The following is an 18,143-nucleotide window of genomic DNA, read 5'->3' as shown; positions in this document are numbered from 1 at the left end:
TATCTTTGAGTGAAGTCTCCACCATAATTTTTTTAACGAGTTTTCATTGAATGGGACCATTTTTGAAGTTGTCTCTGGAGTAAGGCCATAGGTCTTGTGATTAATGCGCTCAACAGAGAAGCACTTGCGATCATAAAGTTCAGATATGGTGAAATTATCAAATGGTGGAATAGACATACATGTTTGAGATGCTGTTTGCATGTTTTTAATTGTACTTTTTCAGCATAAGAGGATCGTAGAACAGGTGTAATGGTGGCTAGCTTTCTTTTTGCATCCTGATATATTATGTTTTGTTCTGTTTTAATTTTTTGTCTCTCTTTTTCATCTTTCCATTTCTGACATGCACAAGAGTATCTGGATGATCTCCCTGACAGTTGACACATTTAGCTTTTTTCTAACACCAAGATTTATTTTCATGTTCTTTACTACCACATCGGGCACAGGTAGTAGAATCATGACAGGCAGTTTGGGCATGTCCATATCTTTGACATTTAAAGCATCTCAGCGGGTTAGGGATGTACATTCTAACAGGACAGCTGAGATACCCTGCTTTTACAGATGTCAGAGGCCTAGGTGTATCAAAAGTAAGGATGATGTTCTTGGTTGAGACCAAGCGACCATCCCTGCATATCAGGATGCACCTCACACCCATCACTGCTTGATCTTTAAGCTCTGAACATATCTTCTCATTAGGAACCTCAAGGAGATCCCATTCTGATTTCACTCCTCTACTGGAATTGAGTGTTCTGTGAAGTGTTACTACAATTTGTATTCCACCCATTGTCGTTGCTCTCAGTAGTTTCTCAGAATGTTGTTTGCACATTGTTTCCACGAGGATATCACCAGAACGCAATTTCTTGAGAGTTTTGGGAGGTCCTGCCAGTCCTTCTAAACCTCTTTGGATAAAGAAGGGTGACATTTTCCCAATTGGTTTTTCACCTGTTGCATGAATGATTAAAAAGGTTGGTACATTTATGTTAGTATCCGATATCTTTTGTTTCTTACTTCTGTTTCCACATGCTGTGTCTATATTATCAGTACTTGGTTGGGACTTTGTTAGGATCCCTGAAGCATTTGAGGATGAAGAATTCATATTTAAGGAATTTTTAATTCAGTGACAGAGCTCCCCACCCACCACGGAGCCACACATAAATGCCCACTACCCAGCAAGCAAAGACTGCGCTCAGGAGTGGAATGCTAGGGCTACCCTGGGTGCTATAACGGCACTGCAGCAGGTCTAGGATCTGCTCTGCAACACCACTGACCCTTGCAGGCAAGTCCACTAGCCAACTGACCCTGGCTGGGCCATCCAGGACCACCCGTCTTGCCGAAACAGGGGCCAAAGTAGTGCAAGACTACCAGGATCCCCCTTTGCGGATGTCCACGAGTCGCACCGCAAACACGGCGGAATGTGTTGGATCCCAGTGATGGTGGTCTGGAAAAAGGATAGTGAAAAAGACTCAGGAGAAGAAGAGCAAAGAATACAGGAAGAAAAGCAAAGAAAAAGAGGAAGAAGGAAAAGGGCCAGCACCATCACTGGGAGGTCCCCTCCACCACGAACAGAATGAATGTTCGTGGTGGAGGGGACTACCAAGCCCCACATGGAGGGGCTTGGTAGTTGGAGAATGGCGAGATGCATAACAGAGTAGAGTACCTTCCTGCGATGAGTCCTTGGAGGTGTCACATTGTAATAGTAAAATTACCATCTGAGTTTTTCATATACACGAATCTATAGTATGCTTGGTCCAGTTGAGCAACTTTCTTGTTTTCTGACCCCAAACACACTTAAAAAATCTGAACCATTAGTGTACATTTCCGTTCCTTCACAACATTCATAACCATGCTCAATGACATTCATATCATTGTCACATTTACACATCACAGCTGAACATACACAGATATTCTCACTGTTCTTCCCATGATCTACTTTTGGTCTTACCTCAATAAATAATCTCAGACTCTTGATGCCGAATCCATTCATATGCAGCCAATTCCTCTTGTACAAGTGTTTTCTACTATCAAACTCACTCCACATATCCAAAAACTTGTTCTAATTTTTTCTGCATAGCCTGCACAATGAATTTGCTATCAGAGCCCTCCTCCACCTTATTCCATATAAAATTTTCAGATTCTCTCTCAACAGCTTTGCTTATTCTATTTCATATTTAATTCGTTTCTTCATTACAAACTCAATCTAACACCTGAAATTTTCCTTGTTTTATAGGTTTATCCACTGAGGATGCAGTTAATATTTTCCATGTTCCTACTTACAGTTGTCAGTGGCTTTTTTTTTTTTTTTTCCTGCTAATTTTCATGGCAAATTTGTTACAGCAGTTATTCAATTTACTTAAAGAGACCCAAAGACCAGTACTGGATTTCTTTAGGAATACAACAATCTACATAAAGGAAACAGCTGAGATTAATATCCAATTTTGATATCACAGACTTAACACCACTTTTTTTATATATTGTGATCCATATAAATCAGTGTTTCTCAACCTTTCTTTAGTAATTGCTCCCTAAAAGACTTTTTAAGACAATATTTTTTTTTTTTAATTGAAAGAGTATATCTTTAAGCAATGAATGTTGCCAGCCTGGTTAGCATATCCCCTCTCCAGTCGAAAGGCTGTGGGTTCGAATCCCACTGTGGGCATGGATGTTTGTGATTGTGAAAATACTAGTGATGGTGGTCAGTAGATGGCACTGATATAGATCAGTGCTTCCCAAACTTATGGATATAAAGCGCCTTGGAAAAATTAAAATATTTCACAGCCCCCCCCATCAAAAAAAAAATTGTAATACAGACATATATTAGTCGATGAGTCTTGATAGACTTTGTGTTTCTTAGGAAGGACCTCCCACGATGAGTCTTTTGACTCCATGGAGACACATTTGACATGGCACACTTAGTCTTAAAACATTTTAAATTTGTTTTCATTATTTCACAGCCCCCTCAACAAAACTAATGGCCCCCAAGGGGGCTGTGTCCCATAATTTGGGAAGTGCTGATGTAGATGATGCAGTTTGCTGTAGTTGGTGGCTGACGTGGTGGAGTCTGAGAGTTGTAGAGTAAGTGCACCCATCGATGAGTCTTTGGACTCCTTGGAGGTGTCACATAATAATAATATATTGCTTATGAATTGTGCCCTATACAACATGCCTCATAGGGATATTCTATTATTTATTCACTATTTTTAAAATTATGCATGCATTTCCTCATTTATTATATATGTCCATTATCTTTCATATGGCAGTGTTACATTATTGCTGACTGATGTGATTCCTAATATTTTTTCACACCAAAAACTAATTATTGCCACTGTTGAGAAACACTAATTAAGATAATGGATAACAGAGGAGATAGCATGCAATGTTGTGTTACACCTACAAACAAATACAAACTTGGTGTTCTCCTTCTGCTCGGTCTCCTCATGTCTGAGCACTCGTGACCCTAGCCACAACGTATCTCCATTTCTTTCTGTCTTTTGTTGAAGCAGTGGCCAACTCCAAAGTAAGTCTGGTGATCTTTTTAATCTGGTCCAAACATCTTGTCTTGGGCATCCTCATTTTCTTTGTCTTTTCACTTTGCCCTGAATGATATGTTTTTCTAGGTTGTCATTTTCACGTCTTGAAATGTGACCGAAGTATTTGAGAATTCTTTCATTTACAATGTGACATAGCCACCTCTTGATTTTTAGTTGACTTATTATACTTTCATTAGATATTTTGTCCACCCAGCAGACTCAACATCCTTCTCCAGCACTGCATCTTGAAGCTATTTATCTTGTTTGTTGAGTGTCCAAGATTAATATATCCATTAATATATTAATATGTCCAAGATTAATTCACCATAAATGAAAATCGAAAACACCAAGCTATTGACCAGTCTTGATTTAGTGATGATAGAAATATTTCTGTCTTTCGAGATGAAACTGATGGCACTTCTAAGAGGATACAGGAGAGAATACATCCTTCAGGATTTGGAGACGAGTGTTTAAATGAAAGCACTTATTACTTTGATAACGATTTGCGTAAAGTGTATCCATATTATCATGTCTATTCTACATTCGGTAAGGAAAGATGGACTGGCAAGCCACTTATAGGAATGTTTAGCCAGGAATTTCGGGCTCATCTAAAAGAAGAATATGAGCGATGCATCAAAGCTGGAACTTTGAATTTGAATGATTAACCAATAAATACTGACTTTAAGTTGTGCGATTGTGATTTTGTTACAAATAAAGTAAATTGGCATGAAGTCCCTGTATTAAGTGCTCCTCTGAGGATCATATCACACATCTTTCTGATGATTTGACTGTTATTGATAAACCACCTTCTATTCCAGTTCATCCGTGTGGACGTTATAGGCACAATAGTGTTGTATTTTTTCTAGCAAGGGACCACGTCATTAAAGATTTGCACACTATTCATCGCTTAGATTGCCTAACATCAGGTTTATTATTGTTTGGAAGAGATAAAAAGCTAGCCCAAGAGATGGATAGGCAATTAAGGGAAAGACAGATAGACAGATAGAGAAGGAGTCTGCATTGTTAGTGCTAATGGAAAAGAATGCACCACCAAATTCATAAAGATAAGCTATAGTGGAAAATCAAGTTTGCTTCGCTGTCATCAATTAACAGGAAGAATGCATCAAATCAGAGTCCACCTTCAGTATTTAGGTTATCCCATTATCGATGATCCTCTTTATAACCATGAAGCATTTGGACCAAAGAAAGAAAAGCATGGGGATATTGGAAAAACAAAGGATGAGCTTTTAGAAGAACTTATAAAAACACAACAACAGAAAACTGGCTGGGAATAAAACAAGATGAATCAGGTGTAACCGGAAAATCTGAACAGTGTGGAATCAATGATGGTAGTAATCTAGAAGATCTGTGCAGAATCCCCAAAGATACTCAACCAGCATTATTTATTCAGAGGTATACAGACTTTGAAGATTATCAAAAGTAAATCAGTAGAAATTTGATCCACAAAAAGTAAATCAGTAGAAATTTGATCCACAAAAATTAACCAAAGATCCACACTGCATAGATGGCCATCGCCAGTATAGAGATCCATTACCGCAGGATTTGGTCATGTACCTACATGCTCTCATACAAGGAAAAAACTGGAAATTCAAAACAGAAGAGCCTGTTTGGGCAAAAGAAGACTGCACTGAATCTTAATTGTGTGGATGAAAAAAATTAAATACTTCATTTTTTAAAATAAAATCTTCCATCAAAATCATACTAACTACAGTTTTGCATACCTGATATTTTCTTCAGCCTGGTAAAACATGTTTCCACTTTTAAAACACAATTTGTATACAAAGATAGAGCACCATCTGATCTTTTAGATAGTTCATGAGTCCATCGCGATAAAACAGAACATCTTGTTACAGTCATATTTTCTTCATTTGGGTAAGAGATAAGAGATAATACAAATGGAGCCCAGTTTGGGCTGCATATCAGGATGAACTCTGAATCCTGATGTGCAGTTTTCAGAGTTCATCAGAGTGCAGGAATCACTATTACCCAGAAGTAATAGTGGCAGCCAATCTCAGAGTAATGTAGGCATGAACATGTTTTTTTTTTTTTATTGAATAATGATGAGCAAACACCTCTTTACACTATGCCATGATCTGGATACAATAGATAATTGCTATAGTAGTGAACCCCCATGGAGTAGAGACATAGTTCGTTATAGTGAATTTCGAATTAAAAATAAAACAGCAAAGTAGTAAATCACCACAGGAAGTAACACAAAGGAGCTATATATAAAGCAAACAATATGAAATCTTTAATATTGCCAGCCTGATCGGCTGAGTGGATAGCACATCTGCTCTCTAGCCTAAATGCTCTGGGTTCAAATCATGCCGTGGGCATGGATGTTTGCGATTGTCTGTGGAAATACCAGTGGTGGTCGGCGGTAGATGGCGTTGTTGTAGTTGCAGTCAGTTGGTGATTGAATGGTGGAGACGGAGTTGTAGAGCAGGTGCCCTCCCTTGATGAGTCCTTGGACTCCCTGGAGGTGTCATATAATATTTTCTGCAATGGCACCACTGCAGACCTCGTTATGCTAATTCTTCTTTTAATTTCTGGTTGACATCTACTCGTGGTGCTTATTAGAGCTCCAAGGTAAATGAATTCATCCACATTCTTGAAGTTAGTGTTGTGGGCAAAATTGTCATTTTCTTCTATGGCCATGTATTTTATCACAGTTAATTCTTAATTCATATTTCAGGCTTTCCCATTCAACTCTTAACGAGGAACTCTAGTTCTCCTTTGCTACTTGCAATAAGAATGGTGTCATCAGTGTACCTAATGTTATTTATCTTTTTACCGCCAACTGAGAAACTGCTATTTTATCTGTTAAGTGCCTTTCTCATAATGTATTCTCCATAAAGATTGTATAGAATGGGGAGAGTATGCATCCTTGGCATAATATTTATTTCAAAAAAATTTTCATGCAAAAAAAGTGATCCAGCTACTGAGAACTCAGGAAAACTGCTTGCAATTTAGAAGCAACCACACAAGTATAGTATAGTACAGGGACTTAATAAATATGTTCTTCATCAACTACTTCTCCAACAGGAAATGTCAGGTCAGGCAGATCAATGCTCTCCGCTTCTTTCCATCCTCCCATATTCTTTCTTCATGCACAGTGTTCCAGTTCAAGTTTCTTTTTTCTAAATTTTCTCTTATGTGGTCTTTCACTTTTTCCATGGTCTTTTCCCCGAGAGTGTTCGCTTCATATATTATTCCAGTATTATTCATTCCGAACCACTTCAAGAAGAGGTTGGAGGTGCAAGTCAGTCACAGTCCAAAAGGAAATATCTGATCATCTCTATTTTCTGTCTTTGAAGCGCATTCTTTTAGTGGCACCAAAACTGACCATGCTATTCTCATTCCCTGAAATATAGCAAGGAGATCAGTGTTTAAGGGGCTGATTATAGAATATCTTGTAATATGGAATAAATAGACACTGTACAGTTTGTCAATGAAAAAAGACTAATGGAGTGTACTGGCATAAGCAAACCTATGGATAGGATATATGAGGTTCGTGATAAAAAAATTTGTTATGCTAAATAGGAAAAAGAATTTGGGAAAGAGTACACAAGTGAAGTACTCCAGCATTGGTAGAGAAATCTAAAGAAAGGAAGCCATCCAAATGATATGCAGTGAACAACCATAAAAAAATTTGGCAATCCAGTTGCAATGGGTGAATGGCAGACAGACCATATAATGGTAATTTGGTAAGCAGGCCACATTCAGTAAGGCAAGCATGTAGTTTTTCATGTAAATCCTAATGAAACATTATTGGTACTTATGCAAATTACAATATACAAAACCAAAGACTGGTATAAAAACACCATTACCAGTCACATTACAGGATGACATCTCTCATAAATTACATTACAGCAAAGAATATGCTCGAGGTGATTGCCAGCCTACATTATATTAAAGTAATGTGTAAGCAGCTGTCAACAAGCTGTAAAATTTGTGCCAATTTTATATGGTGACTAGAGCATTAAATAACACTTTAAAAGGAGATTTTGAGGATTGTCTTATTTAGCCAGTCGCTTTGTATGCTAACATATATATTTTTCTCTCCTCCAGTTCTTTTAATAACTGTATAGCTAGTTTTACACATAATGAGCTTTCTCTTACATTTTTCTTTTTTTCTGTATTACTTGGGACATACTTTCCCACATCCTAGGTATTTTCAATATGATTTCCTTTATTTGTAGGAATGTCTCTTTAATGTCTTCATTCTGTCATGTAATTCTGATTTTATTTTTACCATTTCCTGCAGACAACTTAATCACATGGAATGACAAAGCATTCTTCAGATTTTTCCATTCCATCTCTACAGTTTAATTCTTGTTTTCAAATCCTTTCATTTTTCCAGTACATATAATCAAATTCATGATATCAGCCATACAGAATAGCCAGTTATGATGATGCCGCATAATTAAGATTGCATTATTGTTGACTTCCTTCTTTTCAATATTCTTCAAATTAATCTTATTTTTCAGGTCTCCAATAATATGGTGTCTGAACTAACAATGTCAAGTTCCTTTCTAATATCCTCATTATTAATATGATTCTACAGTTGATATCTGTTGACTTCCCTAATTTTTTCTCTGAGCTTACATATCTGTGGTCCCCAATCTTTTTTTTTTTTTTTTTTTCAAATATTTTCCAGCCAGCGATTAGAACTACAAGTTAAAACTGGTTTGAAGACATATATACTATCTTGTATGCAGTTAAAAAAAAAAAAAAAAAAATCTGATCCTGACAGCTCTAGGTTTCACTTGAATAAAATGTTATCTGGAATCTATATATTTAAATCTACAAATAACATCCTGATAACTTAAGAGTCTTTACATATATTTCTAATTTCCGTGTTACATTCATTTACATGCTGAAAAAAAAATGATTACCTCTTATTTTGGATGGCCTGGATCTTGATTCACTTACTGTTTCTGTAACATGTTGCTGTATCAAATGGGAAAGAAAAAAAAGTACTTACCTTGGATATTATCAGCTGTCTTGTTACTGTCAAATTTACTACTGGTATTATCAGCTGAGTCCAATTTTGAAAAACATTTACTGAAATGCATGTCGTAATTTACGGCCCCAGAATCACTAGAGGTTTCCTGTTCATCACTATTAATTCTAAGATATCTTTCTGGTGCTGAACACTCACTGGCTATTAAAACATTATGTGACTCTTCACTATAAGAACCGCTCTGTTCGATATCCGATTGCATACACTGGTTAAGAAGCTTCTCGCGAGCAAGATTTCGTCTGTATGTTAGAATACTTTCAATTCTGTCATAAAATCTCATTGTTTTCTTACGAACACCTTGACGCTGATTATGCTGCTTCGTTAGAGTATACTCTCTTTTAAGTCTCTTGATTTTCTCACGGCACTGAGATGCAGTGCGGCTAAATCCCAACGTCATTAAATGTTCTGATATTTTTTCGTACACATTAAAATTTCGTTTCGAACCATCCAATTCGGACTGCGTCTCCTTACTACCCCAAACTTTCAAGAGAAGTAGAGTTTCTTCATCTGACCACGTAAAGCCACGATCAGAATGAGTACTTGCAGACATTATTATTATAACATTGCGAGTCCCAGGACTCATCGCAGGAGGGCACTCCACTCCGCTACACACAGCAATCTCACCTACTACTTACTTTTTCTACAACACACAACAACGATGAACGCCATCTACCGTCCCATCACCACCAACAGTATTTTTTGTCTGTAAATTGCATGTGTTGACGTGACAGATATACAAGTAGTTTTTAACTCTGAGGATCAACAGTCCTTTAAAACCAACATTACAACTTTCAATAGGCTAGCTAAAACTTCACGAAGCATTTATCAATACATCACGATATCTACATATAAAGATATATTTTTGTTGTTCTATTAACGTTCATGTCCACTAAATAAAAAGCGCCCCCTTATTTTACAGATGCAGTAACCCCTCATATCTCGATCTATTGGTTATGCTTTCTAGAGATCCCTGAGACTAGAAAATGTGTTGGACTGCAGAAGAGAGACGTTAATCACCCGATTTACCAGACCATTGTATCTCACACTATAGCAGTTACGCATCTGATGGTGTAACTATGGTGCAGTTCTGTCTCTGTCTCTGATATTTAGGGAGGGCACGACCTTTTAATTGCGCATAATAGGAGAGCACATTAATAAGGTGTAGGACATAGGACTTCCTTTCGCTGCGATGATTGCAGGAATCCACGGGGAAACCTTTCCAGAAGCAGACGATAGCGATCAATGAGAATTTTGGACCATTCTTCCTGTGGACATGTAATGAGGTCGAAGTCACTTTACCTCACCCGACTCTCCAGTCATCATCATCAAAATCATGCCTATCAAGGATGTATGCTTACAGTGGCCTGTTCGGGTCTTAGAAGTCATTGTTGAATCTCTTAAGAGTACATCCTGGTTTTCATTTTCCTAATGGTGTGTAATTTAAGGCTTGCTTTAGTAATCTTTTGGTATATTTGTTTTCATTCTTTCATGTTAATATGTAGCTCAGTGGAAGTGGCGCTTGCGTCCTCTGCGCTTGGTCGCATGAAATGAGACTTAGGTTTAAGTCTAGTCGCCTATTTTCAGCCGATTCCCAAGTTAGTCGATCTCTGGCATGGGCAAGCGGGTTTTTCCTTCCGGAAAATCGGGTATTTCATGTCGTAAACCCAAGAAAATCGACTGTAGTACCCACATTATTTCAGACAGCAACATATCCTGTTAGGGTTAGGTGACTGCCTATAATTAGTGATAAACATGGGCCAGCTATCTCTGATTGGCTACCGGTGGAGATTGAACTGCAAACTCAGTCTCTAAAAGCTATATAGGGTATAAACGCCACTTTCATAATTTCTTCATTTTTCTTGTGATCAAATAGAGTATACTCTGCAGTTTTCTCATAAAGTTCATTTCATTTGTTTGTCTTTTTGTTTTATTGTCCAGATATCACTTCCATACAATAGGACTGGTAGGACTAATGTATTGTATACTTTTAGTCTGGTTTGCTCTTGTACTAGGTTTCGTTTAAATATAGAGTTAATTACACCTGTTACTTTTAAATATTTTGCAAATTTTAGGTTTACATCTTTTCATGTTCATATGTCACCATACATCCTAGGTAGTTAAATGAATTCACCTGTTCTAAAATCTTGTTATCTATTACTATTTTAGTAATAGATAACAAGATGACTGACGAACAAGGGACTGACGAGATATAAGCATGGATGCTAAAAGCATGTTCAGATGAACTGGGTTATCTTTTGACCAGGCTATATAATTTGAGTCTGAGAACAGAGACGATTATGCACAAATGGAAAGAATGTATGGTAATTCCATTGCACAAGGGGTGGCGCAAAGACCATTGTATCCAACTAGTGACAAATTCGTATCTCAGGAGTGGTGGTGATGGTGGTGAAGAATTTGCAAAAGGTGGTTAGGGCTGTCGTTCAGAAATGAGTTGATAGGGAATCTCTATTTCGCAATGGGTTTACAGCATGGGTTTACTTATGAAAAATTTTTCTTTCAGCAACTTGCTCACATTCAATGATAATGTTACCATTCCGCTAGACAAGGGGAATGGATATATCATGATTCTTTTTGGATTTTGCTAAGGCTCTTTACAAAATACAGCATGGAAGACTGATGTATAAATTGATGAAAATTGCATTATAAACTATTGGCATGGATAAGCGGATGGCTGACTGACTCAAATCAAAAAGTGGTATACGGGGAAATTGAGTTTGTAAGGTTTAAGGTAACAAGTAATGTACCAGAAGGATCATTGCTTGGTCAACTGTTATTCAATCTGTACATTAATGATATTGGAAAGGATTTGACAAGCAACATACAGTTACATACATACATAGATAGCTCATGGAAAAAACATGATGTTAAAAAAGAAAATCATGATGTCATTATATATTAACAGAATTGAAGAATTTAAAATATTTTAAGTTAAAACTTTGAAGGAAAACACAGATCTAATCCAAGAAGTTGGAAAATTAAAATAAGAGTTAAAAGTAAAAGTCTCAATATGTTATAATAAGGAAAAGAAACATATATATCATTATTGATTTAGATATAAGTTCGTAATCCAGGTCACAACTTCAGGAGCCGCTTGTAAAAAGTCATTCCAGTCATTCTGATATTGTAACAGAATGAAGCATAGAAGCTTCATTCTGTTACAATATGTTGCATAGTCTGTCGCAGAGCACCACAGTTACATTCTGGAGATGTTTGTCTGTTCCATTTACAGAGAGTATCTCCACATAGGCCATGATTTGTCCGAATTCTATTTAGTACCGTCCATGTTTTGCGAGGTAGATCTGATCCTATGATGATCACCTTTAAATATGTTTTGCAAATGTTCTTTAGTATTTTCCTTCCATGTTTCTCCCCACTTTGATAAAGGATTAAAATTATTTAGCACAAGTTCTTCTGCTGCTCGTAGTGATGGATGGCGAGATTTCAATCTATTGACGTTAAGAGTTGGGAGATCCTGATGAATAGGCAGGTTCGGATTACCAGCAATTTTTTGGAATTCACGGACTAAATAATTCAATCTACGTAGTTCTGTAGGAATAATGCCTGCTAAAAGAGGTAACCAATATGTTGGGATCGATCTAATAGAGCCTGTAATTAATCTTAAGGTATTGTTCAATTGAGAATTGATAATCCTTGTGTGAGGGCTATTTAGCCACACAGGAGCACAATATTCAGCACTTCAGAATACCAAAGCAAGAGCTGTTGTCCGAAGAGTAGAGGCTCTTGAACCCCAGGTAGTGCCACAGATCTCTGTAGGATATTATTACGTGTCCTTAGTTTATATGCCAAATTTGAAAGATGTTGCCGGAAAGTGAGAGAATGGTCAGGTGTGACTCCCAAGTACTTAGGGAATTTATTATATGGAAGTATAGTGTTTGTTCAATTCAATTTTTAGTTTCACATTTGCCAAGTTATTATTTAGATGAAAACAAGATATCACCGTTTTGCTCCTATTTAAACAGTCTCCATCTTTTAAAATTTTCATCTAGAATAGTTAAGTCAGCTTTTAGAATTTCTTCTGTACGACTTATTCATTTATGCTGTACAGTTATTGCTATATCGTCGGCATAACAAAGTTTCCTTGATGTAGTGACGGGAAGATGAGATATATACAGATTGAATAATAACGGAGATAAAACAGATCCCTGAAGCAGTCCATTATTTAACTTCCTTTCGCTGTTAGTTTTATTACCTATAGTCACTATAAATCTTCTATCTCTTAGCATATTGTTAATAATATGGACTATTGTTTTACATGGGATAATTTTATATAATTTATATAGAAGGCCTTGTCTCCAAACGGTGTCGAAGGCTATTGACAAATCAATAAATGCTGCTGATGTTTTTAAACCTTTTTGAAAACCAGCTTCTATGTGAGTTACCAAAGAGAGAACCTGGTCAGAACACCCACGATTTGGTCTGAAGCCAGCTTGTTCTATTGGGAGATTTTTAAAAATTGTAGAGCTTATTCTATTATAAATAAGTCTTTCAAAGAGTTTATAACAACAACTGAGGAGAGAAATAGGTCGGTAACTTTCCGGTTTATGATTAGGCTTACCAGGCTTTAAAATTGATAGTACTTTTGCGTTTTTAAAAATAGTAGGAAGTTTACCAGTTGTAAGAATGTCAGTATAGAACTTTGTTAACCATAATCTTGCATTTCTTCCCAGATTAATCAAAAATTCTGGATGAATGTTATCAAAACCAGGAGCCTTACCAGGCTTTAATTCCTTTAAGGCTTCTTCAACTTCTTGCTGCGTAAAAGGGTGTGCAAAATTTGAAGTTATAGGTGAAGACTTGATAAATAATTTTAAATTTCTATTTATATATATGTTGTATGCTTTTTATTGATTGGGATACGTGATACATTAACAATATGTATGGCTAGTTGATCTAGGGTGATTTTGTTCTTTAGGTTGTTCTTTAACACTTTCATTACCAAGCTGAAAATTGGAATTTCGTGTGGTGGGCAACTTTTTTTTATTTTTTTATTTAGTTAACGACGTCCACGCGATAACGCGTGTTCGGCCGTTTGGTGAGAACTCGCATCGCACGATATCGCGTGATTGGCAATGAACGTGATTGCCAATCACGCGATATCGTGCGATGCGAGTTCTCACCAAACGGCCGAACACGCGTTATCGCGTGGACGTCGTTAACTAAATAAAAATATAAAAAAAAGTTGCCCACCACACGAAATTCCAATTTTCAGCTTAGCAATGAAAGTGTTAATCAAAGGAGCACTACCACCTAGTTTCCTAAGAAGGCTCCAAGCTTTACGGCTGGAATGAGTAAAGTCTATACCTTCAACTGTATTTACCGATTTTTTTCCTTTGGGATATATCCAAGTTTTCTCGGAGTTCGTCTGCTGTTTTTGGGTCATTGTTTATCTGATATTCATTATAAAGTAATTCACATTCTTCGCTCCAACCATGTATATAGTTATGTCTAATACCTCTAGGAATACTTTTCTTGGCGGCAAGCAGGACTACACCTATAAATAGATGAAAATTACTACTTTTTGGAGATATCCAGCGAATACATTTGTCAAATTCATTTGCGTATTTATTCCAGTCAGCCTTTTTAAAATTTCAGCGTGGAATAGGCTTTGATCTTACAACTGGAATGGAAATGCCAATGACAATTAATACCGGTCTATGTTGACTATAAGGAAAGTCAGTTAAGACCCTTCCCAGATAACATACAGTTATTTGCTGATGATGCAATGGTAGGTAGGGTAATCAGGAATGCTGCTGATATGCAGTACTTGAAGAATGATTTGAATAGGCTGGAACTGTGGGCATGGGAAAGCGGGTGTCAGTTCAATGTCAGTAAATGTAAAGTCATTCACTTCAGCATGATTAGATATCCAATGTCGTATTATATTGGTGGGATTAGGCTAGAAGAATCTGATGAGGCTAGGGATCCTGGAATGTTAATAGATAAGAAGTTGAAGTTTAGTGGCCATGTGGCAAAGATTGCAATTACAGCTCACAGGATAATTACAAACTTGAAACGAACCTTGACATGTAAAGATAAGGATGTCAACTTGCCTCTTTAGAAGTACTCGATAAGACCTCACTTGGACTATTGTGCGCAAGTCTGGTCTCCTGGTTGTGATTCTCATAGAGTGCAGACAGTGCAAGGGAGAGTGTTGAAATGATATCAGGATTGCAGAATACTGATTATGAAGACCGATTGAGAATTTGTAGCCTGCAGACACTAGAAAACAAGAGAAGGGTGGATGATATGATTGAGACTTAAAAACTTCTGAAAGCATAATACAGAATTTTAGTTGGCCGAATTTCTATTTTTTATGAAAAATGGGGAAAGAGCGTGACTGAACTCTTGGAAGTTGAGAATAAATGCCGTTAAGAATGGAATAAGGCCTAGACATTTCTCTTGTAGATTAGTTAGATCTTGCAGATTATGGTATCAGATAGTGTATGACTGGAATGGATTGCAGATGAATGTTGTGTGTGTCCGCTTCTTTGATGGTTGGGAACTATAATGTCTGTTTTGATTGGGTTCAAGTGGTGAATCAGGTTTTGTGAATAGGGGAATATTTCTCTTTTTTTATTCTTGCATGAAGTCTGCAAAGTATTGGTTAAAGTCATTTGGTAGTTGGATAGATTTTGCGCCTTTCATGAAGTTGTGTTTTATGGTTTCAGAGGTGGTGGTGTTTGGAGCACGATCTAGCATCTCGTTGATCAGATGCTAGGTTAGTTTCATGTTGTTTTGTGCAGAAGTTGATTTGCCTCTGTGTAGTAGTTTCTTTTTGCGTTTCTTATTTTTTATTTTTGTTTATTTTTAATATTTTTTATTATTGGATATGATACATACATTACATACATTTGTTTATATGATACATACTTGATGACATATCTTGCTTTTGAAAAAAATTCAATTTTTTTTTATTATGAAAATTATGATTACATATTGTGATTACATATTTACAACACACAAGATTATATATTTACAATAGGTTTAATTCTGTTTTTTTTTTCTCGTAACAATAATTTTTTTAATAACAATAGTAATTTATTGAATTGCTAAAATATTTACACAACTTCATGAAAGGCGCAAAATCTATCCAACTACCAAATGACTTTAACCAATACTTTGGTTAAAGTCATTTGGTAGTTGGATAGATTTTGCGTTGGTAGTTGGTAGTTTGGATAGATTAATAAACATCTTGAGTGGCATTGCAACTTACAATTTTACAGAATTCAGCACTAAGTGCTGCAATTCCTACATTGGATTTCAATTAAAAATTTTAATAATACTTTTTTGCCTCCATATTATGTATTTACAACACATGTTCTTCTAATGTTAACAACGAAGATTATTCAGAATTTGTTGAGTATAAATTTTTTTTGTTTATATAACATTTTAATTATAAGAATAATTTATTACATTATTTTTTCATGTTACATAAGAGTATTATATTAATGATATTATCACATAATAATCAGTATCTTCAGTATCTTCTTTATTTTTGTATGCTTTACTAACTGTTTTATTACATAATCTGCTTCTTTGGTTATAAGGATTACGTGTGGTTCAGTGAGTCGAGTTAATCCCACCTACATCGAAGCTTGGGTTAGCTTTTATGAAGGGAGTGGGATTTAGCCTTCACTATTTATGTTATTGCTACTGTTTTTGTATGGGATGTTGGCATACGATGCTGGTGATTTGCGTTATAAGACGATTGCTTGTTAACTCGTATTCGGTTTTTAAATCTGCGTTATTTGGATGTCGCTTTAATTGTTTTCATACAATAGCCTGTGTAGTTCAGTGGATGTGGCGTTTGCACACCACGGCGCTTGGCCGCACGAAGGAAGACTTGGTTTCGAGTCTAGTCGGCGACTAGAGGAAATTTTTCTAAGCCTTTTTTCGACCGGTTCCCGAGTTAGTCGATCTCTGGCACGGGTAGGCGGGTTTTTCCTCCCGGAAACTGGGGTTTTTCGTCTAGCAAACTCAAGAAAATCGACTGTAGAACCCAAATAATTTCAGACATTAAATATATTGTGTTAGGGTCAGGGACCACGAGATGGCGGCACATTTGAGCCGTCTCTCTTCACTCTGTACCGCTTAATAAGTGATAGCCTTGGGCTATCTATCTCTGATTGGTACCAGTGGAGATTGAACTGCCCACTCAGTCTCCAAAAGTTAGATAGGGCTAAATGGCCTCTCCTACTTCCCGTATACGGGAACGTTAGCTGATTTCTCCTTTCTGTGTATAACTGAGATTAATTATTGTGTTTTCGAAGGATTTTGGCTTGTATAATAATAATAATAATAATAATAATAATAATAATAATAATAATAATAATAATAATTTTATCTCTCAGATAAATTACATAAGACAATTATGCATAACAAATACTTTCTCGTACATAAAGCTTTTTTTAAAATAATAATAATAACAATAACTGTTTAGAACATATATTATTATAATATTCATAATGATGATTATTGCAGATGTTTCTTTGCAATTTTACACTATATATATACAATATCAATGAATATAATCACCCTATATCGCATACTTTTGTTACAGTTATTACATACATTACATACATTTGATTACATGTGATACGTACATTACATGCATTTGGTGATACATCTTGGATGAGAACTAATTTCTCTGCTTTCATCCTCGAAGCTTATATGTAAGCTTATCTGAGGATGACACCAGTTGGTATTATTTATTGGATTTTTTTTGCTGTGTTGGGAAGCTACGAAAGCTATGATTGAGAAATTCGCGCGCGCACACTCTTCCTCTCTCTCTCTCTTTCTCTCTCTCTCTCTCTCTCTCTCTCTCTCTCTCACACACACACACACTCAAAAAAAACGAAAATCTAACTTAAACATGGCATGGATAGACTACAAGAAAGCATTCGACTCCCTCACATACACCTGGATCCTAAAATCACCATAAACGTTCGGAATTAGAAAAAACATATGTTCGTTTCTGGATGCTGCTATGAAATCATGGAAAACAACATTAATACTGAATAATGAACGATTTGGAGATATTAGCATTAAACGTGGAATTTTCCAAGTTGATTCCTTGTAACCATTGCTCTTCAACATTTCTTTGATACCTTCTATGATTCTGAAGAAAACGAAACTTGAATATGAAATTCCTAAATGTAATATTAAAATTTTCCATCTGTTGTATATGGATGACTTTAAGTTATATAGAAAATCGGCCCAGGAAATAAACTCTTTACTGAACACATTTCGTATTTTCAGTCTGGACCTCAAAATAGAATTTGGTTTAGATAATTGCGCAATTTTATCTATTAAACGAAGAAAAATTAATTACACTAGCAGTTTTAATTTTGATGAAGAAAAATATATAAAAAGAATTTCAGCGGAAGAACACTACAAATACCTAGGTATATTAGAAGCCAATGATATTCTACACACGAAAGTTTAGCAACATGCACCATCAGAATATATCAGAAGAGTTGGAAATTTTCTAAAAACAATATTAAATGGAGATTAAACACAATTAGAGCAAT

The 18,143-nt window shown here is 36.1% G+C and overlaps 1 protein-coding gene across 1 annotated transcript in view; it reads right to left on the bottom strand.

Annotated features, from left to right (window-relative positions):
• The window catches only part of LOC150097085 (uncharacterized), a 43,964-nt gene extending 34,792 nt beyond the window's left edge, over positions 1 to 9,172 (bottom strand). The window contains exon 1 of the mRNA XM_090407228.1: positions 8,533 to 9,172. Coding sequence (XP_090263354.1) covers positions 8,533 to 9,154 — 622 coding nt within the window. The 5' untranslated portion in view covers positions 9,155 to 9,172. The remainder of the gene's footprint in view (positions 1 to 8,532) is intronic.
• Positions 9,173 to 18,143: the final 8,971 nt, after the last annotated feature.

Source organism: Typopeltis vanoorti, chromosome 17, assembly GCF_054136105.1.
Source record: "Typopeltis vanoorti isolate ZY-2024b chromosome 17, IOZ_Tvanoo_1.0, whole genome shotgun sequence".
In the NCBI taxonomy this organism is placed as follows: Eukaryota; Metazoa; Arthropoda; class Arachnida; order Uropygi; family Thelyphonidae; genus Typopeltis; species Typopeltis vanoorti.
This window is presented reverse-complemented; position numbering and strand designations above follow the sequence as displayed.